The 25,087-nt window shown below is 42.2% G+C and overlaps 1 protein-coding gene across 1 annotated transcript in view; it reads right to left on the reverse strand.

Moving 5' to 3' along the window:
* Positions 1-20,015, reverse strand: part of LOC145402860 (uncharacterized) — a 57,177-nt gene extending 37,162 nt beyond the window's left edge. Inside the window, exons 1-3 of the mRNA XM_080274768.1 lie at positions 19,044-20,015; positions 17,824-17,960; positions 6,577-6,679 (exon numbers count right to left, since the gene is read on the reverse strand). Of these exons, the coding sequence (XP_080130894.1) occupies positions 6,577-6,679; positions 17,824-17,960; positions 19,044-19,874 (1,071 nt within the window). The 5' untranslated portion in view covers positions 19,875-20,015. The remainder of the gene's footprint in view (positions 1-6,576; positions 6,680-17,823; positions 17,961-19,043) is intronic.
* Between the last annotated feature and the right edge of the window lie 5,072 nt (positions 20,016-25,087).

A 25,087-nucleotide genomic window follows, 5' to 3' on the forward strand; every position in this document is an offset into this window, starting at 1 on the left:
AGCTTTCGACAGAGTGTGGCACCGTTCCCTGTTGTCCAAACTCCCTTGCTATGGACTAAACTCTTTTGTTCCTTTGATTTCCTCATATCTCAGAAATAGAAAAATAAGAGTAAAAGTAGATGATGTATATTCCACTTTCCACTCAGTTAATGCTGGCGTGCCGCAGGGATCAGTTCTGGCACCAACCCTGTTCCTCGTTCATATTAATGATCTCTTATCTGTCACCCACAATCCCATCCATTCATATGCAGATGACTCAACACTTCATAGTTCATTCACACTCAAACATCCATTTACAAAGTCTGATATCTCTAACTTTCAACTCAGTACAGAAATCTCTTTAAATCAAGACTTATCCACGATCAGTGAATGGGGACAAAATAACCTTGTCTCATTTAATGCTAGTAAAACTAAATATATACAATTTACTAATAGGCAAGTATTGCCAGAATCGTATATTCCCTTCAATGCTACAAATATTCCCATTTCCAAAAGTATTGAAATTCTCGGCGTCTCGCTTAACAACACCCTCAGCTGGACCTCTCATGTCAGATCACTTGCTAAAACAGCCTCAAAGAAACTTGGATTATTGTAAAGAGTCCGTAACTTCTTCACTGATGAGCAGTATTTTATAATTTATAAGAGTCATGTGCACTCTCAGCTTGAATACTGCTCACCCTTGTGGAATGGATGTGGAGAGGTTGCATTAAAACAACTAGACAAAATTCAGAAAAAAGCTGTTAGAATTATTAATAACCCTGCTATTACTAACAAACTACTTCCCCTACAAGTAAGAAGGAATGTTGCCTCCCTTGCATTATTTTACAGATATTTTTATAGCAAATGCTCAGACGAAGTTGCATCCATGGTGCCACCTCTCCATGCCTTCCCTCGTGCTACACGGGCAGCTGGCAGCGCTCATGACTGGAATGTCACTCAGCCATACTGCAGAACTTCTGCCTATCAGAATCCTTTCATTCCCCGAACTGCATCTCTCTGGAACTCGCTTCCCCAGAGTTGTTTCCCTCCAGACTTCAACCTACAGCTGTTCAAGTCTAACTGTTACTGATATTTTATGAACAGAGGACACCAGTAATCTGGTGCATGGATTTCTTTTTTTTCTTGTTCATTTGTTTTTCCTTCCTTTGTTCTATTAAAAAAAAAAAAAAATTATTGATAAACTGTACTAATTTTTCTTCTACTTTACTTGAAGAGAATGGAGAATGAAAGACTGACTAATAGGGTGTATGTAGGTGAAGTGGAGGGAGGGAGAGGGAGGGGAAGACCGAGGATGAGGCGAAGGGATGGAGTTGAGAGGTATATGAGGGAGGGGAGAGTGAGTTGGAGGGGGGGCAGTCAAATGGTGGGTGACAGAGCAACATGGAGGTGTTTTGTCTGCGGCCACCCTTTGCGGGATTAGGGCGTCGGGCTATAGATAGATAGATATCCTAGATTTATGAATTGGTGCAATCATTAAGGATTTCTGGCATCTTTGATACATAATTAGTTAAACTAAAAAACAAGACATCTCCCCTAGTCCAGTGTGCAAATTACTAAATTTTTAGTGATTTCTATCTACCTAACTATCTACTGCCAGATGCCTCAATCCCATAAAGGGTGGCCACAAACAAATCCGTTCCACATTGCCCTGTCCAATGCCACTTCACTGCCTTGTTCCCAGCTCACACACCCCCTCTCTCACATACCTCATCACTACATCCCTCCATCTCATCCTCAGCCTACCCCTCCCTCTCCCCCCCTCCACCTCACTTGCATACACTCTCCTCTTTAGTCTCTCACTCTCCATCCTCTCCACATGGCCAAACCACCTCAATGTATTTCTCCTAACGCTTTCTATCGCATCCACATCCGCATCACAAACTCCTTCACTTCCTCATTTGTCAGTCTGTCTCTCCATGCAACTCCACATGTAATGGGGTCTATTAAAGCCTGCACTGCCTAGAGGCAAAGCAGGGGATCATCTCTTTGGCTCAGCAGTAATATGCATGCTTGTGGAGCACGAGGACCTGAGATCGAATTTCAGTCAAGCCAGTGATTAACTTGTTAAGTTTCAGTTTAGTTATTACACTGGTTGGCAGTGGTGTGGGATGTGAGGAGAGGCTTGGAAGGCAATGATGTTGTTGGTTAGCTGACAATGTCCCCAGTGGTGACCTCCAATGCTACGCTACCATATGTGTTTGAAACTCACCAAATTAATCACCAAGGGGAGAGAAGAGTGATGTAATGGGGTCTATAAAAGGCCACATTGCCTAGAGGCAAAGCGGGGGATCCTCTCTTTGGCTCAGCAGTAATGTGCACACCTATGGTGTGTGAGGGCCTGAGACTGAATGTCGGTCAGGCCAGTGACTGATTTGTTAAGTTTCAGTTCGGTTATTACACACATGCTCCTCGCAAATAACTCATTTCCACTGCTCTCACCCTTGATGAGTGCCCTTCCAACAAGGTCCAAGCTTCACTTCCATAGGTTAGAGTTGGTATCACAATACTGTCATGCAATTACTTTCTTACTTCCATGCTGACTTCCCTCTTCCTTATCACTGCTTTCAAAGAACCAGCAACCTTTCTTCCCTGTAGTACCCTTTCAAGCACTTAACCCACAAAGTTTCCATCCTTACTCATCACACTACCCAAGTACTTAAACACACTCACATTTTCTATTTCCTCATCATCCAACCTCACTCTACATTCAGTGACTTCACTTTTCTCAAAGACCATAACTTTACTTTTCTGTACATTCACCTTTAGATTCCATTTTTTACACACACTCTCAAACTCATTCACCAAGCCTTGCAGTTTCCCTTCATCTTAACAATACCATATCATTTGCAAACAACAGTACAGGGAGTTTCCAAAAACTGCCCTCTCGTATTAGCGTGGCTCCAACATCCACTGCCCTACCTTGTATCTCTTTTATAACCCCATCCATATACAGATTGAACAACCATGGGGCCATGACACATCCCTGTTTCAATCTAACATTCAGATAAAAAAATTCACTCAGTTCACAATCCACAAGCACTACAGCCTCAGCACTGTCGTTTATAATCTTCACGGCATTCAACAACTTCCCATTTACTCCATATATCCTTAATACTTTTGTTTTGATTTCAAAATATCAAAATCATCCCTCATACATATAGATGATTTTAATGTTTTGAAATCACTAGGAACTAATTAGGATTAAGTAATCTGCACACCAGACTAAGGAAAAGGTGTTGTTTTATTAGTTAAACTAGCTATTTATCAAAGATGCAGGAAATCCTTAGTTACTGCACCAAATTCATAATGATGATATATTTTGCATTTCAATTAAAGTGGAAGACAAAGTAGTATGGTTTATCAATACATTATATTCGTCCTAAGCAATAAATGACTTTGTCTGCAAATCTCGTAAACTAAGTGGTACATTATAAAAACATGCAAACGTTTTAATTATTTAGCTAAGAGGGGGAAAAAAGTAAAATTCAAAAATACTAGATATCAAGTTAATGTGAGTCCAGTAAACATCAACAAATCAATGACATACAGCAAAGTACTTCTTGTTCTATTCTTGTTATTTCCATATTATCTTCCTCACCACAGGATTAATTTTTCAAAATAACCATCAGATGTACTGTTCACTATACTCTTCATAAACTCTTTCACAACAATATATCTCCCTTGAGTCTTCATAAACTCCATGATAACAATCTGCCTTCCTTAAGTTGATTATACATGTCTAGTGCTAGGCTGAGGAAAGTGAAATCTACGTAACTGAAGCCATGGGCTGATATCAAGACATGGGTTCATCTATCTATCTATCTATTGCCAGACGCCTCAATCCCGTTTGGGGTGGCCACAAACAAATCGCCTCCAAGTCGCCCTGTCCCCCGCCATTCCACTGCCCTGCTCCCAACTCACACCCTCCTCTCTCATATACCTCTCCACCCCATCCCTCCATCTCATCCTCGGCCTCCCCCCTCCCTCTTCCCTCCTCCACCTCGCTCACATACACTCTCTTCGTCAGTCTTTCACCCTCCATCCTCTCCACATAGCCAAACCACCTCAGTGTGTTCCTCATAACGCTTCCTATCACATCCACATCCACACCACAACGCTCCTTTATATCCTCATTCGTCAGCCTGTCTCTCCATGTGACTCTACAGGCTCCTCTTAAACAACTCATTTCCACTGCTCTCACTCTTGCCTTGTGTCCTTCCAACAACGTCCAAGTTTCACTTTTGTACGTTAGAGTTGGTATCACAATCCTGTCATGTAGTAACTTTTTCACTTCCATGCTCACTTCCCTGTTTCTTATCACTGCTTTCAAAGAACCAGCAACCTTTCTTCCCTGCTGTACCTTTTCAAGCACTTCACCCTCCAAACCTCCATCCTTACTCATCACACTACCCAAGTACTTAAACGTATTCACATTTTCCAATTCCTCACCATCCAACTTCGCTGTACATTCACTGACTTCACCTCTCTCAAAGACCATCACTTTACTCTTCCCTACATTCACCTTTAGATTCCGTTTCTTACACACACTCCCAAACTCATCCACCAAGCCTTGCAGCTCCCCTTTATCTTCACTCAACAACACAGTATCATCTGCAATCAACAGTACAGGGAGTTTCCAAACACTATCCTCTCTCATCAGGGCCACTCCAACATCCACTACCCTACCTTGTACCTCTTTTATTACCCCATCCATGTACAGATTGAACAACCATGGAGACATGACACATCCCTGTTTCAAACCAACTTTCAAAGAGAAAAATTCACTTAGTTCACCATCCACACGCACTGCAGCCTTCGCACCATCGTACATACTCTTCACAGCATTCAACAACTTCCCATCTCCTCCATATATTCTTAACACTTTCCATAATCCTTGTCTATCCACCCTGTCATATGCTTTCTCCAAATCCATGAAAGCCGCATACAATTGTCTTCTTTCCCTTCTCTAGAAACTTTTCCACTTAAGATCTAAGAATGAATATCTGATCTACACAACCTCTTCCCTTCCTAAAGCCTCCCTGTTCTTCTCCAACTAATTTCTCTCTTCTTTCTCTAACTCTGTCAATAAGTATCCTACCATACACTTTTCCTATTATACTAAGAAGACAAATGCCCCTATGATTACCACACACTTCTCCTTTTCCTTTGTACAAGGGAATAATTATATCTGACTTCCAATCCTCTGGGACTCTACCTTCCTCCCAGGCCAATCTGCACATCTTCCACATCCATTCTATTACTATCCCTCCCCTGTGTTTCAGCATTTCTCCACACACTCCATCAATTCCTGGGGCTTTCCCTGATTTAACTTTCTTCATTGCTTCCACAACTTCTATCCTACTGATTTCTTCCTGTCTTCTCACCTCCCTCCTTCTCCCAGCCATTCCCCAGCCACTTATACTCGCATTACTTCCATCCTCTATGTTCAACAATTCCATAAAGTGTTCTCTCCATCTGCTCACTTTTTCTCCATTCTCCACTAGTAATCTACCATTTTTATTTTTCACTCCCCTGCTAACTTCACTTCCACCCTGTCTTACTCTTTTCACCTCTTTCCAGAACATTTTCTTACAGTCCCTCCACTTTACACTCAAATTCCTTCCAAATTCCTCATCCACTCTCTTCTTACTCTCTCTTACTAATCTTTTCAACTCTCTCTTTCTCTCTACATATAACTCTCTCTTCCGTCTCTCAACTTCTTCCACGCCCCTATTTCTCATCCATTCATTGTATGCTTTCTTCTTTTGTGCCACAGCCTGTCTCACCTCTTCAGTTCACCACACTGTTCCTTGCACCCCCCTCCGTCTTCTCTTCCTTTCACACACCACATCACATGCTGCACATATTTCTTCTGTAAATATCCAACACACACCTTCCACATCTCCCATCTGCTCCAATTCATATTTGCCCAATCGTTCCTCCACTTCTCTCTTATACTCTGCCTTTTTCTCATCCTCTTGTAACCTTTCCACTCTCCTTGCAACTACTCCTTCCTCTCGTCTTTCCCTTCTATTCCTCCATCTTACTTGCATTCTAATTCTGGCCACCACCAAGTAGTGGTCAGAAAGTCCACTCCCCCAACCTCTATAAACTCTTGCATCCATTACACATCTTCGCATCCTTTCATCCACACACATAATCAATCATTGCCTTCCTTTCATTCAGTTCACCACCCACCCTTCTCATCACTCGCCATGTATACCTGTGGATCATTTTATGCCTGAAGAGGGTATTGGCTACCACCAATGCCCTCCAAGCACAAATGTCCACTAACGCACTCCCATTCTCATCTATCTCAGCAGGCACACCCCACTCACCAACTATTCCATCCACCTTCACATTCACAACTTTACCATTCATATCATCAGGCCTGTAAATACGGCACATTGCTCGAGTTCATAGAAGTGAAGCACCTAGAGTCTGAAAAACCTAAGGTAGTGACTGGTGGACAAGGCCACTCCACGAGTTGCTCCAGCATACAAGAATACTAACCTAAAGACCAAAAATACTAACTTGATGACCAAAAATATAAGCCTGGTGGCCAAAAATACTAACCTGGTGACCAAAATGACTGATTCCTGAGAAGGTGAGGTGGAGGGGACAGGCACTAAGATCCTCCTTCACTCTGTTCCCACACTTTTCAAGGGCTGTGGAAGCTCTGTGGAAGCACAGAAATTCATCATATATTGATCACTTCACTCCACTGCTCTCCCATATTTTATTTTTGCTGCTCTCTGAGGATTTACAGCATTATGTTTATGAGAGATTTTCTGAACTGAAGACATTAGATACAGCTTTCACTAATCCCTTCATTACAAGAGATTTTCCCAAAGCTGAATAAAATCACATGGATGTAGCAAGAACAAACTGAAAAAATATGTCACCACATTCAAAAGGTTGTGCATAACTTTTCCACTACCTATAGTATATTCTTGGTATCACCAGATGGTATACTGAAGTCAGTTTTAGAATGACTTTTCAAACTGAAGGAGTTAAATATAGCCCTTACTAACCCCTTCATCACTAAAAGTTTGACCTAAATTGAAGAAAATCGTCTGGCTGTTGCAAGAAGAAAATACTATAAATATAAGTCGCCAGATTACAGGAGTTAACATTCTTGCTGCAGTAAGCTACTGAGTATACAGTTCCACAAGAAAATGAGATAATTTCTTTAAATCTGAGATAATATGAGCAATGCAGTGTTACATCACAGAAAGTGAAAGTCTAATTATGTATACTGGTATTGTACAGGGGAGACAGTTCAATATTACTGTCCGCACTCTCTTAATTACCATACAGAAGTGACCATTCAATATCCAGGCCTTCCTGTAGTCTAGCACTAGATGGCTTCAGTACCCCAACAATTTTGTCATATTCTAAGTTTGATACGTATATACAATGCCACTTCATTAACTACACTTGACCAATTCTCTGACCTATCAGTGACAGGCTTAACCCGCCCCATCCCGACCACTTTTCCACCACTGACTCCCCCCAATCCCAACCATTTTTGGAAAAATTTTTTTTTGGCTCAAACCTCCGCTTTTGGTGAGAAACATTGAAAATTCATAGAGAAATCGTTCACCTGAGGTTTAAAATACTCGATCCAGGTAGGAGTACCTCCTAACCTTACTGGGTTTTCTAACAGGCTGGCACCAAAGAAAACAAGTTCTATGGGAGGGTAACTATTTCACACCACTCATAAATGGTATTTATTTATTTACTTGGTATGAATTTATATGTAGTACGAGAGTATATTGGTTTTCAAACAGTAATATAGGCATTATAAGCACTGTTTCACTAACTAACTCATCACCATACCTGACCTTTTTTTGCCACATTACCTGATCATCATTTCTGACTGTTTCTTCCTCTAATGTTTGTCCTCCACATTGTCATCGATTGGGGAATCACTCTGGCCCTGAATTTCGTACCGTGGCCTGACATGGCTTTACTGGCCAGGTCACTGATAACAGGAGAATTGCTGAGACAATGGCATGCAGGGAGGGGAGGAGGTCATGCTGGGTAAAGCATTGTCCCTGCCTGGCATCTTGTAGAGGAAGGTGTCCTGTGAATACGTACCAAAAATCACTAGTGAAAATTGAAAATTGTGCAAATTAGGGACCTTGCAATTGATTCGCGTTTATGTACGTCTATGGGATTGGCAGTGACAAAACGTGTGGATGTTAATTCACGTCAACGGGACGCCGCGGGTTAAAGAAGGGATTTTTTCACTCTCCACTCTATCCTCTGCAAGGCACCCCCTGCAGATGAGGCTGTTCAGCCACTCACAACACCACATATGCATTAGAAGTGGTAGATGTTGTGGCCACAGGCTCCTCTGGACTTAACCTGCAGGCTGAAGCTGCCCTTTTCCTGCAATCTACCATACTCCCTTTGAGGGACAAGGAGTTGAGGGAACTTTGTATAACCAGGCAGTTCTGTACCCACTGTATCAGTGCCACCACATGAGGGAATCATCTCAGACTCAGAGAACTGAGGAGTGCGAGGCCTGGCGGGGCTATGTTTACAATGGAATACTTAAGAGGTAGGATGGGACTGAAGTGTACTGGTGCTGTGATGAAGAGAGGCAGATTGAGGTGATTTAGGCATGCGGAGAGGATGAGGGATGACAACTGGGTACAGAAAGTGAGAAGTGTTAGCGCTAGGGGAAGGGTTGCGAGAGGTAGACCGAAAAAGACATGGGATGAGGTCACTGAGTGTGACCTCAGGGATATGGGACTGAATAGGGAGGCTGCTAGTGACTGAGCGGCATTGAGAACCGCCATTAGGTGACCAAGGCTGACACATGCAAGCATGTTGGAGCCTTTAAAAACAAAAATGAATAATGGCCTTCCTCAGTTGTTACTGGTTTGTTCCTCTGAAAATTAATTTTTTGATTTCAGAGCTTATGCATACCAAAAATGTCATCAGATTATTTTTGGCATAACTTGCCTGGTCACAACTATTTGTGTCCATATTTCTTTATTCTTCCTTGTGCTTAATGTGCCCCACTTCTGGTATAGATCTATCCACCTTATTTGTTTATGTTATGGTCATTCTGTCCTGGCCTGCTGTTTGTTTGTTTTTTCAAATTTTGTGTTATTTTGTTTCATTGTAATTCATCACATTTCTGAACCTGTTGGCATATTTCATCAAATATGCAAAGCCACTGCACTAGCTATCTGCACTTTCTGTGAGGCAGTAGCCACAACTTTCCACCATTTAATATCCCTGACTCCCTCCTCATGAAGTTAATACTGTACTCTTATCATCACACACCTTCTTGACATTGATTTGTTGTGATTAGCCAGTGTTAGGTAACTGGGGTGTCCAGATCAGCAGTTCACAGGTAGTTAGCTAGTCACACTTTCCCCCCTTTATATTACTCTCTCTTAAGTATCGCTTTTTAATCAAGATGGTTACTCCACACTGCTGGGTCATGGAAATACTGCAAAGCCAATTTATGCCTTCTCAATCTTATTTCTTTGGTTGGATGTCACAAAATGAAACTTTGGTTTAAGGAAAGATACCAGCCATTGTGATGGAAATACAGTATTGCCATTGGGTCTGGATTCCAACAGTGTATGTAGCTGAGCAGAAGTGTCCCCTCCAAATGCCCTCTAAAATGATTTTCTATCCATTTTGATAGCAACAACATAGGCAGTGGCCCACCTGAATTATGGGGCTTATGTGTTAAACTAGGATCCAACATAGCTCATAACTGCACATTTGGATTATGTAATGTATTATATGAAAACCAATGTTAACCACAACGAAGGTCTAACCCTCAACATCACCTGATGAATGGAGCCTAAACACAGTACAAATCATCTCATCATCATTATCACCACAGACACACAATCCAAATCAAAGTGATCACACCTCATGTATACCAACTACATGAAAGCAGACTGTTCAAAATTAACTGAAAAGACAGAACATGTCAGCACACTCTAAACACCACACCCAGCACCAACATTAACAGGCATATTACATAACAAAGTTCAAAAACATCATACCTAACGCAGATAAACATCACATTCCACGAGGCAACAGAAGACATTAAAACCCAAACTTTACACCAGAGACTGCCTGTCTCACAAGACAATGCAACTGAAAACTCCCCTCTCCCACACACACAAGACACCAGTACATGGCTCCAAGAATTAAACAATGAGATCAACAATCAAATTAGTGCAAAGAAAATGGAAAAATGGAAGGCCTCTGTAACAACATTCAATCATACCACAGACCTCTTTTGGGTCAACAAAATACTGAACAGTATCATTACATCACATTCTGCACTTCCAAGACCCACCCCACCATCACCTCCATCACCCAACACATCTCTTCCTACAAAGAACATGCAAACATAGTCATGAACAACTACACAAACATTAGTCACTTAATAGCAACACACACTGACACTAAAACCAACCCTCTCAAAGTAACAGTCCTTTCCACTCAATCACAGTACAACCTCCTTCACTCCAGAGCAAACACGAAACATTATTAAGAAAACAGAGAACTCTACAAGCACACGGCCAGATTGCATTAGCAACCTGCACCTGAAACATTTGGGAACACACAGCATCCAGTTCCTCACAAACATCAGCAACCATTCATATGCACACTAGTGTATTCCCAATATTTGGAAACTTGGAGCAAATATACTTATATCAAACAAGGACCCAACACTCCCTTCTTCATACAGACTCACAACAATACTTAGCACACCATCCAAAATAAATGAATGCCCCATTCTCAACAAAGTAACACCTCATGTCCATCTTGCTCTTTCACATTTGAAGCACTGCACTCAACAAACATCTTACTAATTTCACACAAAAAGAATCAGATGGTATAAAATCCATGACTCCTGCACAATGCACACTTCTCACGATAGATAACAGTAAAGCTTTAAATGCCATCTCTCAACAAAAACTATTCACTAAACATGGAGAACTACACCAAAACCTGGCTTGCCAACCATTTTTCTGGCAGACAAGCACATGTTACATTCTAGGGTGTCATCATGGAATCATGAACATAAAATTTCCCTAACACAGTTCCACAAGGCTCCATTCCCTCACCCACACTCTGAAACCTATACATTCATGTATGATATTCCCACACCCCAGCTGCACACAAACACTGTCTTATATGCAGATGTCATCACCATAACCACACATCACATTGCAGACACAGCCAGCACATTGCAACAGAGCTATCTCAACACATTATGGACTTGGGTTGGGGAGAACAGGCTAACAAATACCCCAGCCAAATCCACCACCACACTCATCACCAGTAGTAAAAATGAACACAGGTATTCACATCACATCTCACTAAGCAATATATTTCTTGGAGTGACAAAACACCAGACTCACCTTCAAGGATCATGTACAAAACACCAAGAGGCAGTGCATCCCTAGACTCAATGCACTCAGGGCAACTACAGTGCCAGACTTTGGGCAACAAAAAGGAAAATTTTCCTCATTCTACTAACAATACATCAGTAATGTTCTATGCCTTCCTGGCATGGGTTCCCATCCTAACTAATACTCACTAAAAAACAACTGCAAACCATACAAAACAACATCCTACACATCACCATTAGCTGCACCAAAACCACTCCCACAGCTCACTTACACTCTGAAATTACTGTCCTCCATGTCATCAGAGATTACCTTGATATAAGTACACAATTCTGTGCAGTCCCCAGTAGTCAATAGCCCCTACCACCCCAAAAAAAAAAAAAAAAAAAAAAAAAAAAAAATCTATACAGCAATATGTGGCAATATACAATATAACCATCATTACATGACAGAGACACAATATACAGCTAGGCACAGAAAACAATCACCAAACAACAAACATTATCAAACCCTTTACAATAATATCTCACCTCCAAACATTCCAACCCTAGCAATGAGGAAACTGCTACATACTCATTTCGTGTGGAGGGCAATACAACACCTCAGTCCGAACACTATATTACAGGCTCCCCTCCAGACATTCACCCATTGGAGGTGTTCTTAAATAGATGTGGTTCAGTTCATCAACCTAGATTCGAGTGTGACATCACCCAGCCCTCCTCAGCTATCAGTTTATACAGTGATCCCTCCAATATCCGATGTAATAGAGCCAAAGGCATGTCTGGATAGTGATCCTGTCCGGATCTTGGGCCCCAGCCTCCTGGACTTGTACTTATGGACCCTAACGCAGAAAAACACCTATACAACTCCCTCTGGACATGCATAGCACCTATTTAAGACCCAAATCACACCAATAAGGGATATAAAAGACTGAAATAAATGCAAAAGAACCATAAAATGAGGTTTCAGAGGTAGGTTTATACAATATTAAACATTCTGGGTACTTACAACAAGTCCCTGGCTCCTAGACTGGTAGTTATGGACCCTAACCTAGCCTAACTCAGAAAAACACCTCCCTACTACACATGCATAGCACCTAAGACACTATTCACACCAATAAGGGACATAAAAGAGTGAAATGAGGTGTTAGAGGTAAGTATAGGAAATACAGTACAGTACAATATGAAACATTCTGGGTACTTACAGCAAGTCCCTGGCCATCTCAATGAATAACCCACCTCCTCTCAGACTCTGACAGTAAGGAGTTCCTGAAGCACTTGCAGTACACTGTTCATGAAGTCTTGCACAGGACTTAGTCATCTGCATTCAGAATTCCATTCTCTTAACACTGTGCACTCTTGTCTTACTTGCACTCCATTGTACCTTAATGAAATAAGTGTTGCACTCTGCACTTTAAGTCTTCCCACTCATAAAACCATTTTCTAAACAAAACACACTCTAGTTAATTTATGTTACATTGACAATCCATTAAATCTTTGTCTTTTCACTCAGAACTCAAATTCCTTAACACTATGCACTGTTTTTTTTGCACTGCACAACACTGTAAATTCCCGTGTGGTCTAGTGGAGAAGTTCTTGGCGTCTAATCACTGTCAGAGTATGAGAGTAGCACATGCAGGTGACCTAGGGGCGCGTCGCTGGGTCGTGGTAATGGCGTACCCACTGCTGACGACTCTGAAGAGAGGCGCAAACTCACGTCGAGTGGTGACTCCACCGTGCCTGATGTGCTGGGCTGTGGCTCGGAGCATGAGGGCCTGTCTTGGGAAGGCAATGGAGTGGAGCCAGGGCTGGGCACAGCGGGGGTCATGGGCCTGAAAAAGCTGTCAATGGTTGATTGACGCAAGGAACGACGATTTTGACGATTAATGATGCGCTGCCTGAAAGCGCGCACTTCCTCCACAAGTCCCAAGGGCCCCATCTCCCTGTCGCAGTCCGGGTGCTCCAGGTAGTTCAGAATGAACTCTAGGTGTTCCCGGAGTGCGCTCAGCCTGGGGATGGCTGGAGTAGTGTCACGCTGAGAAAAGTCCACATCATTGTCGCCGTCCTCATCGGAATCTTCAAGCTGGGTACTGACAACTGCAACTGAAGATGCGATCACAGTATCAGACATGGTCTGATACCCAGGATCGCCCTCATCGTCATCCAACCACTCACGCACTTCGTCCACATCAACATCGTCCCCATGCACACGTAGACATGCATGGAAGTCATCCACGTCAAAACCTAGGAAATCGTGCACCACATCCGTTCCGAGAACAGAGGAGACCAACCATTTTCTAGAGTCTTGACAGAGATTTCCTTCCATGCACTGGCCCAGTTGTAAATGGCAGACTTGATGTTGTAGCGGCAAATGTTTTCCAAAGTCCGCTGGCCTCGCGTGTCCCGTCCCTCCCTCCGCTTGTCCTCGTCCTCGAGAACAACCATCACCTCGTCCAGGAACTTCCAGCAGTACAGCCTCTTCATTGCCACGATCACTCCTTGGTCCATTGGTTGGATGAGGGCAGTAGCATTAGGTGGCAGAAACATGCACCTAATGCGCCCATTCTCAGCCACTAACTCCTTGTCGCATGGGTGGGCAGGTACATTGTCGTGGAGAAGGAGGGCCTTTACCTGGTCGCGTGGGATTTCCAGTGTCTCCGTCTGGTAATGGATGACCTCCTTGACGAAATGGCGGTGGAACCAGTCTTTGAGGATCTGGGCTGTGAACCATGCCTTCAAGGAATGGTACCAGACGACAGGAAGGACATCCATCACCCCACGAAGACACCGAGGCTGCTTTGCACGGCCAACAATAACGGGCTTGAGCCGGTGCATGCCGTTAGCATTGGCACAACACAAAGCAGATATCCGTTGCTTGCAGAGCTTGCGGCCAGGTACATGCTTCTCCGTCTCCTTGGCTAGAGTGTTTGTAGACAAAGAGCAATAGAATAAGCCAGTTTCGTCAGCGTTGTAGACTTGACCGAGAGTTAGGCCCTCCCTGTCGATCAAGCGCTTCACCTTGTGCCGAAACTCGTCCACTCCATCCTTGTTGGCATCCAAGGCTTCGCCATGAGACTTATGGTTGGTAAGGCCATGTTGTAACTTGAACGCGAAGAGTTAACCTTCAGATGCCTTGAAGTCTAGGGCGTCGTGAAGCCTTGCGAACTTCTCAGCAGCAGCCTTCAGCTCCATGCCACGCACCATCACACCAGCAGCACGTTGCTGTCGATACCAAATCAATGTGGTTCGGTCGACTTCTGCATACTTGGGACTATACATCACCTTCCTCTCCACGTTGCATTTGCTTTTCAGCGAGAAGTCATCCGTGTACTGCATGAGTTTGTCGCGGGATCTCTTGATATCAAACAAAGTAGATCGGGCCAGGTTGAATTCACGGAGGATGCGTGAGGTAGACCATCCCGCATCCACCTTGTCCAATATCTCCTTCTTCTTCTCCAGAGTCAAAACCACTCTCTTCCTCTTCTCAGGCGGCGGGGCCATCATCACACACATGAAGGAGAGGCACGAGAAGAGCAGGAGAGCCTGCAGCAGGTAAGGCACAACCACAAAAGCAAGCATATGGGCGGCCATGACGATGAGCGTGCACACACAACAACAGATGGGCGGAAAATGGGGAGGATGCAGGGGCACTCTAGCGGACATCGGCGGAACAATGCACCAGAACACAGCTGGCCCGTGCCGCGCGCCGACTTCAAATAACGGGCGGGAAAAAGTTAGATTTTTTTTTTAATTTTTTGCAGTTTTTGGCCCATTTTGGGAATATTGGATCCCAGGACGAATATGTCCGGTTATTGGGGATGTCTGGAAAATGGGTGTCCGGATATTGGAGGGATTACTGTATATATATTTATACAGTGGAACCTTGGAATTCGTACGCCTCTCTACTCGTACAACTCGGTTTTCATACACCTTTTTCTTCCAAAAATCGCTCCAGTTTTCGTAAGGTGACCCGGTATTCGCACTAAGAGATGCGGTGTCGTAGGTGCCACATGGTCGCCAGTCTCGCTTTGTCTTCCGCCAGCTATGCATCAGTCATACACGCTCCATTAAACTTCGTGATGAATTACGTATTTTCGTTAGAAAATTGTACATAATCGTGCGCCCTAAGAAGATCAGTGAGTCAGCTGGAGCTAAAAGTAAAGCAGTGAGAACAACAATTGAGCTGAAAAAAGAACTCATTGCAAAGTTTGAAAGTGGAACCCGTGTCTCCGATCTTGCCATTCATTATAGTATGGTGAAATCTACCATTTAATCCATACTTAAGAACGGATTAATGCAAATTACATTGATTCTTATGGAAAAAAAGGATTCGGTTTTCGAACAATTCACAAATAGTACAGCCTCCAGGAACAAATTGTGTACAAATTCCGGGGTTCTACTGTTATATATATATATATATATATATATATATATATATATATATACATATATATGCACCGATATATATATATATATATATATATATATATATATATATATATATATATGCACCGATATATATATATATATATATATTGTATCTGTAGTGGGGTTGGTGGAGGATTAGTGCCCCTCCCTGTAAAACAATTAACTCTAAGCCCTTGACCACCCCGTTTGAGATACAAGGCGTCTGGCAATGAATGAATGAATGATGAATTGTATCTGTTTCATTATGGTAAATCAAGTCTTTACATATCAGGACAGCAGAGCAAGGAGGGGCAACAGAGTGAGGTGGGGGAGCAGTGGGAGGTGGGAGAGGGCTGGAGGTGGGAGAGGGCTGGAGGTGGGGGAGCGGGGTGAGGAGGGACAGCAGCAGATGACGAGTGATGTATAGATGAAGTGATGCTGTGTGTTGTTATTGTTTGTGACCTACTTACCATAATGAAAATGTTGCTTTTACTGTATTGTTTCTATGACCTACTAATGCATTAATAATGTTGAGGAACTTTCACAATACCGTGAAAGAAGCAAAACTGAATGAAAATCCATGTAAAAAACGAAAACAGTCCTGTATGTATTTGGGGAGAAGTAAACAATGCAGTGGCCCAACTAAGGCTCAAATATTGTTTACTTCTCTCCAAATATACTATTTTCTTTGAGTGGATTTTTGTTCAAATTAATATTGTTGCTTTTAAGTTTAGATTAGCATAATTTCCTAAATGGGTAGACTTTCCCAGAGTCCAGGAACATAACCCCCAATATTACCATTGTTTCTTATGGGAAAATTATGTTTAAATAACGCATTTTTTGATAAAGCGACCTCTCCAGGAACATAACCCTCGCATTATTTGAGAAGTTACTGTGTGTGTGTATATATATATACTGTATATGAGTTACTTGAGAGAAGCATGTGGAGTGACGTGGTGGGACAGGTTGACGAATGAAGAAGTGAAGGAACGCTGTGGGGTGGATGTGGATGTGGTTGAGAAGATTAGGAGAAATACACTGAGGTGGTTTGGACATGTGAAGAGAATGGAGAATGAAAGACTGACTAAGAGGGTGTATGTAGGTGAGGTGGAGGGAGGGAGAGGGAGAGGTAGACCAAGGATGAGGTGGAGGGATGGAGTTGAGAGGTATATGAGGGAGGGGGGGGTGAGTTGTGGGGAGGGTAGTCAAATGGTGGGTGACAGAGCGACTTGGAGGCGTTTTGTCTGAGGCCACCCTTTGCGGGATTAGGGCGTCGGGCTATAGATATATATATATATATATATATATATATATATATATATATCTATATATATACAGTATATATATATATATATATATATATATATATATATATATATATATATACTGTATATATATATATATATATATATATATATATATATATATACTGTATATACTGTATATATATACAGTATATATATATATATATATATATATATATATATATATATGATATAAAAAAGTAACTTTCAACTGCTTATTGTCCCCTTTAGATTGCTGAGGCTTGTAACTAGGCTACTATAATCCACAACATTCAAGGATAGGAGATTGACCTATGCCCCTGGTAATGCTTTACATGACTGAAAAACCTCCAGTCGCCTCAAGGACTCATACTGTAGCACTTACTCCACAATGCTTTCTGATTCTAGAGCTGCAACTGGGTGATAAACAGATGGAGTGCAAGTGTAAATGAAAAAAAATAATAATAAAATTATACTACTGTAGTTGTGGTGCCAGTGTAATTTTGATGAGAACCTGGGGACTGCAGGCTAAAACTGACCTCTTCATGCAGTTCATCATCTTGCCGTCAGGGGACAGGAAGGAAGATGAGAGACATTTGTATACAGTACCTGGGAAGTAGAGCCATCATGTTGTATCAGCGCCACGAAGTGAAGGCATCCCTCTCCCAAATAATGTGATAATGTAAAAGTCCAATATTATGTGGCAATCTGGTTAGATTCAACACAACTCACACTGCCAGTGCTTCCTCTGTGTCAATGTGGGCAACAAGGAGTGTGATGTGTGATGTGGCCACATCCACCAGAGTTCTCATGAGGCACTCATCATGTGCTACCATATCTTCCTGTACTTTGACAATAGCCTTGTGAATCTGCAAAATGGGAAGAAAATATTAGACTGACTGTTTCACTGATTAAAACTTCCAAATATCATCATCAACCTACCAAATATCCAAATGCTATATGGAGGAAATGTTCATGTTAAAAACAGAAGGAAAAAAATCCAACAAAAATACACAAAACCATTAAAAATCTCAGGCCTTTCATAGTAAAAATATATTAAAATGCATGGTCACAGATAAAATAACATTAATGCAAAGATGTAGCTGGGGAGCAGAGGGGAATGAAGTGGAGGACTGCAAAAAGTGACACTCTATCTATCACTATCTATCTTATAGCCAGACACCAGAATCCCATAAGGAGTGGCCATTTGACTCTGATTTAGTTGTTTTACTTGGAGGGGCACTAACCCTCCATCAACCCACTTGCTAACAAGTAGGGAACACAAATGAGTTGGTTATATGGTTACCACTCACCAATGTAAATGGTTTCCTGGCTTACAGGAAATCAAAAGGCTTGTCACTCAATGAAAAGTCATGTGAAAAGGAATGAAGAGTAATAAAAAGTGACAGGAAAAATGGAAGAAATAGGAAGAGGGAAGGACAGACACAGAAAAAGAATGATAAAGGTGAAGGAAGAAGTGCATAAGAAAATATAACGCATACATTGATAAAGAAAATATAAACTGCCAAGTTTCAAGGATTTCAGTATTACTACATTATAAGAAATAATGAGTCAGCATTTTTCAACTGACACAGTTTGGTATTTCCAAGTCTACCGTAAGGAGAAATATGGTGCAATATCCTGCTCAAAGAATTATGCATACTTCTATCAGTAATAAAACTGATCTGTTGAGAGAGAGAGAGAGAGAAAGAGAGAGAGAGAGAGAGAGAGAGAGAGAGAGAGAGAGAGATCCTCTAGACCCATTAAATCAACGTGAATGCAGGAGAATGGGTTTGGATGTGGATGAATTACAGTACCATACTAATGTAAGAATAGGATACGCTACATCATAACATTCTAGCTCCCTTATTATCCTGCTATTTTATAATGTAAAAACAATATGGTAGAATATTAAAAACCATAAAACCTTTTAAACTCCAAGCAATACTTACATCAGCATTTGAAATCTGGATTCCCACAAAGTAGTTAGGTCGTAAAATCTTCGCATCAGCCCGTTGTGCTTCATTCTTGGCTGTACTTCTTCTGCTGCTGTGCCGACTCCTCTTTTTCCTCTTCTTCTTTCCTTCATGTTTCTTTGTGTCAGCAACGCTTGACACTGCATCTTCAATCTTGCTGGGAGGTGGAGCAGATTTTGAGAGGGGTGATTGTTCCTCAGGTAAATGGAGTTCTGAATCATCCTGAAGGAGATACTGACTGCTGGTGAGGGATTCACATTCAGTGCCAGATATATCATATGAAAAATCCCCACTTTCTGTCATACATGCCTCCTGGTACAAGCTGTCCGTCAGAGATATATCCTGATCCAGACTGTCCTCTGATATGCTCTTTTTCAGGTTATATCTTGAGCTGATAATTCGGTCTTTTGTACTCTCTATGCTGTTTTGGGAGTGATTCTTTGGATATAATGCTTCCAATGGTTTACTAATATCTAAATCATCTGTAGTATATGACCTAATCAGTTCATTATCACTGTTGTAAACTGAGGAACTTTCATTAGTCTCAGGTAAATCTTCACATTTTTTCATGTCAAGATGACATTCATCATCATGTTTTCTGTCTTCCTCTATATTTCTGGCTGATGCTACTGCTGCACTCTGCCTGAACTTTACTACTTCCTTTGGTAAAGTCTGCTTGGTCTGTAAATGCTTTTTTGATGGAGGACTGATGGATGAAACAGGATCACTCTCTCTCTGTCTCTTTGTCTTTTTGTTCATGGTACTTCCATCCTTTCCTTCACTCTCATTTTCATGAGTGTTCTCCATATCCAGTCTCTCTGCAGTAGCTGGGAAAGGGTAGAAAGTCCCACTTACACAGACAACAGATGAGAATGACCCACAGAACTTTTCCTTTGTTTGTTGTGGATACTTGATGGACAGAAAGTTATGTATATGTCTTACAGCTTGAAGTGTTGTGGCATTTGACTGTAGCAATGAAGCTGAAAATAGAATTAAAATAATTTATATCCAGAGCATCCAAATGAAAACTATGAAATAAACAAGCAGACTATCTGCAAGGCTGCATATATATCTACATATAAATATAAATATATACCAGTATATATATATATATATATATATATATATATATATATATACTGTATATATATATATAAATGTTTCATTTTTAAAGGCTCCAACATGCTTGCATGCATCGGCCTTGGTCACCTAATGGCAGCTCTCCATGCTGCACAATCCATTGCAGACTATCTGTTCAGTCCCTTAACCCTGAGGTCACACTTAATGACCTGGTCCCATGTCTTTCTCGGTTTACCCCACGTAACCCCACCCCCAATATTAACACTTCTCACCTTCCTCACCCAATTATCACCCCCCATGCTCTCCACATGTCCAAACCATTTCAATCTACCTCTCCTCATCACAACACCAATACACTCCAGTCCCATCCTACCTCTCAACTCTTCCATCGTGAACCCAACCCCCCCAGACCTTGGACGCAGGGACGCACTACACATCCACCTAATCATTGTCATTTCTGTACGTCTCAGCCTGCGAATATCCTCTTCCTTTACCGCCCAGGTCTCACTACCATACAGCATCACACTCCTAACACATGCTGCATACAAAGACCCCTTAGCACATAGGGAGAGTCCTCTCAATGTCAGGAGAGGCAACAGCTCCGTGAACTTCTTCCATCCACTCCTCGCCCTAGCCACAGAGCTAGCTCCAGCCCCACCTCCAGCACACAACATGTCTCCCAGATAACAAAACTCTTCCACACACTCAAGAGATTCACCAGCAAGTTCAATTCTTTCACGTCTGACAATCTTCACCTGCTCTCCCCGACACGCTGTACACAAAAAATCAGCATTATCTCGCAGTCTACCTCTGATACCAATACATCTCTTATGCACCCATTTATCACAAACACCGCACAAGATGGAATTACTTCCCACACCCTTGTGGCACACTGCACATGGCCACTCCCCCTCGTCTTTGACAGTACCGCCACCAACCCTATATATCATCACTTTTGTTTTATCTGCATTTTCCCTTAAACCCTTGTGCCCCATACCATCTCTCCACTTCCTAAACCTTTCCTCCGCCTCCCTTTCGTTCTCTGCAATCAACACCAAATCTTCGGCACACAACATCTCCCACAGGAGTCCATTCTTGAAGTCAAGTGAGAGGGCTTCAAGTACCATAATAAATAACAAGGGACTCAAGACAGACCCTGATGTACACCAACATTCATGGAAAACTCCTCACTCAAATCCCCAGTCACCCTTACCTTGGTGCGAGCATCCACATGAATGACAATAACCACCCTAACCAGCCACTGCTTGATCTCAAGCTTTCTCATTGTCCACTCCATCACCTCTCTAGGGACTCTGTCAAATGCCTTCCCCTAATCAACAAAAACAAAGTACAGTTCCTTTTTTTTTTCCTCTATATTTTTCCTGAAGCTGTTGAACAATGAATAAGACATCAGTGGTCCCTTTGCCTGATATAAACTCAAACTGCATCCCATCAACATTCACTCTTTCCTTAATCATACCTTCTTGAACTCTCTCCATTACCTTTATTATTGGTCCAAAAGCTTTATGCCTCTATAATTTCCTCTTTCCAGGGCATCACCCTTCCCCTTGTACATTTACAAGTGGGGTTGGTGGAGGATTAGTGCCCCTCCCTGTAAAACAATTAACTCTAAGCCTTTGGCCACCCTGTTTGGGATACATGGCATCTGGTTTTTATTATTATTATTATTATTACTCTTCAGCCAATGACCAGGGACAATACACTCATATATAATCGTATTTATCAAATCAGTGACGAAGCCCACTCCTATATCTCCCGAGGATTTCAACATTTTGGCAGTAACCCAGACACCTGCTGCCTTCACCACCTGCATCCTGCCTATTGCCCTGCTCACAGTAGCAGCATCAATCAAAGGCCATGAGCCAGAAACTGGATCTGCTGGCTCCAAACCTTCCCTGTCCCAGTCAAACTCCTCATTCAACAACCAGCTGCACTGCTCTCTTCAGGTGTCTTTAATATCCTCCCTGTCCACCATTGCCTTTCCCTCATCATTCTTCATACACTGCTCACCTATGATATCCTTATTCTCCCTCTCCATCTGATTTGCCACCTTAAATATCATATTCTCCCTTTCCATGGTATTTACGTTATCAAGTAAAAGCCTCTGTGACTCAGGCCTTGCCCTGTAAACCTCTCTTCTAGCCCAACGGTTGGCAGACAAGTATTCTTCTTTATTAACACCCTTTTCCATTCGCAGAAGAAGCCTTCTTTTCTCCTTAACTGCAGCTGCTACACCCTCGTCCCACCACCAAGTTACTTTACAGCTACCGCAAAGTGACTCAGGACCTCCCCCCACAAGGTATTAAAAAACACAGAAATCATAGTAGGCCTATATCACAATGTTTGTTAATGAAATGCCATTCATTAATATGAAATAATGTTTTACTTGTTTTTCAAGAACAGCCGGATGTGTTTTGGCATGGAATCACTTACACCTCTAAAGTAATCTAAGGACATTTCTTTGCACCAAACGTTTGTCAGTTCAGTCTTGAGGTTGTCCAGACTGGGTGTCTTCATCTCCGCCATGATTTTCTTCATCTCTGCCAAGCAGTTTTCTATTGAATTTAGATCCGGACTGTTGCCAGGCCAGTTGAGGACCTCAATCCAATTATCCTGAAGCCATTTTGTCACCTTTCTTGACTTGTAACATGGAGCTGAATCGTGCATGAAAAAGTCGCACCTACGAATAGCAAAAAAGTTTAACAAATGATCTTTCAGAACTTGAATGTACTGGCCACCATTCATCATCAAGTTCTTAGGAAGAAAGTAGAGGCCTCTCCTTCCCATTTCACCTGATAAACACCCCCATACCATTACTGATTGTGGGTGCTTAACAGTTGACACCATGTAAGCAGGGTCACATCGACTACGGGAGGCAGGACAACGAACCTTGGCAGAATGCACCTGGAACACGTGAAATGTGCTTTTATCAGAAAACATAGCTTTTCTCCACTCATCCGATGTCCAGTGTGCATACTTCTTGGCAAACTGAATGCGCAGCTTCTTCATGAGGTCTGTGAGAAGCGGTTTCTTGGCTGCAGTGCAGCTTAGCAAACCCAGCTCTCTCCAAATCCATGAAGGCTCCATACAACTTCTTTCTCTTCTCTAGAAACTTTTCCACTAAAGATCTAAGAATGAATATCTGATCTACACAACCTCCTCCCTTCCTAAAACCTCCCTGTTCTTCTCCAACTGATTCCTTTGTTATTTCCCTAACTCTGTCAATTAGTATCCTTCCATATACTTTTCTTATTACACTAAGAAGACAAATGCCCCTATGATTACCACACACTTGTTTTTTTCCCTTTCCCTTTGTACAGGGGAATAATTATACCTGACTTCCAATCCTCCGGGACTCTACCTTCCTCCCAGGCCAATTTGCACATCTTCCACATCCATTCTACTACTATCTCTCCCCCATGTTTCAGCATTTCATCACACATTCCATCAATTCCTGGGGCTTTCCCCATTTGACTTTCTTCATTGCTTCCACAACTTCCATCCTACGGATTTCTTCCACTCTCACATCCCTCCTTCTCCTAGCCATTCCCCAGCCACTTATACTTGCATTACTTTCATTCTATATATTCAACAATTCCTTAAAGTGTTCTCTCCATTTGCTCACTTTTTCTCCCTTCTCCACTAGTATACCGTACTACCATTTTTATCTTTCACTCCCCAGCTAACTTCTTTGGCACCCTGTCTAACTTTCTTTACCTCTTGCCAAAACATTTTCTTACATTCCCTCAAGTTCCTTCCAAATTCCTCATCCAGTCTCTTCTTACTCTCTCTTACTAATCATTTCAACTCTCTCTTCTCTCTACCTTTAACTCTCTCTTCCATCTCTCAACTTCTTCCATGCACCTGTTTCTTATCCACTCACTATAGCCTATGCTTTCTTCTTTTGTGTCACAGCCTCTCTCACCTCTTCAGTCCACCATGCTGTGCCCTGCACCCTCTTTTGTCTTCTCTTCACCCCACACACCACCTCACATGCTGCACAGATTTCTTCTGTGAATATCTTGCACACACCTTCCATGTCCCCCATCCGCTCCAATCTATATTTACCCAATCGCTCCTCCACTTCCCTCCTATATTCTGTCTTTTTCCCATCCTCTTGTAACTTTTCCACTCTCTTTGTATGAACTACTTCCTTCTGTCCTTCCCTTCTTCTATACCTCCATTTTATTTGGACTTTAATTCTGACCACCACCAAGTGGTGGTTAGAAAGTCCACTCCCCCAACCTCTGTATATTCTTGCATCCATTACACACCTTCTCATTCTTTCATCCACACACACATAATCAATTATTGCCTTCCATTTATTCAGTTCACCACCCACCCTTCTCATCACTCACCACATATACCTGTACCTGAAGAGGGTATTGGCTATCAAGAAGGATAGTTGATGATTGGAACTCTTTACCAGAAGATGTTGTGTCAGCCCCAAGTACTGAACGTTTTAAAAAGAAACTGGACTGTTTTTGGAAGGAGAGCATTTTTGAATTACCACATTGATATAGATATACAGTAATCCCTGTACTTTCCGGACGCCCACTTTCCGGACACCCCACTTACCGGACATTATGGGCCTGGACCTTCATAACCCAAAAATGGCCAAAAAAAGAAAAAAATCCCCCCAAAATCCGAATTTTTTCCCCACCCGTAATTTGAAATTGCCGTGCGGCACTGAACATCTGTTACACCACGGACCCTTCACTCCTTCCTTCCTCCCCCCTCCCCTGTCAGGTTGCCATTTGGTAATTTTTCATTACCAAATGTGGACCAGTTTGGTAATGAGAAATTCTTTTGGTAATGACTCAGAATAATCCATTACCAAATGGATTTTTCACATGTATAAGGATACACAGGATGGAGATGGTGGATTGTTTGCTCTCTCTCATTAATCTGCTAGCCAA

Source organism: Coenobita brevimanus, chromosome 59, assembly GCF_032717465.1.
Source record: "Coenobita brevimanus isolate Jiangsu-jjx chromosome 59, ASM3271746v2, whole genome shotgun sequence".
NCBI lineage: Eukaryota > Metazoa > Arthropoda > Malacostraca > Decapoda > Coenobitidae > Coenobita > Coenobita brevimanus.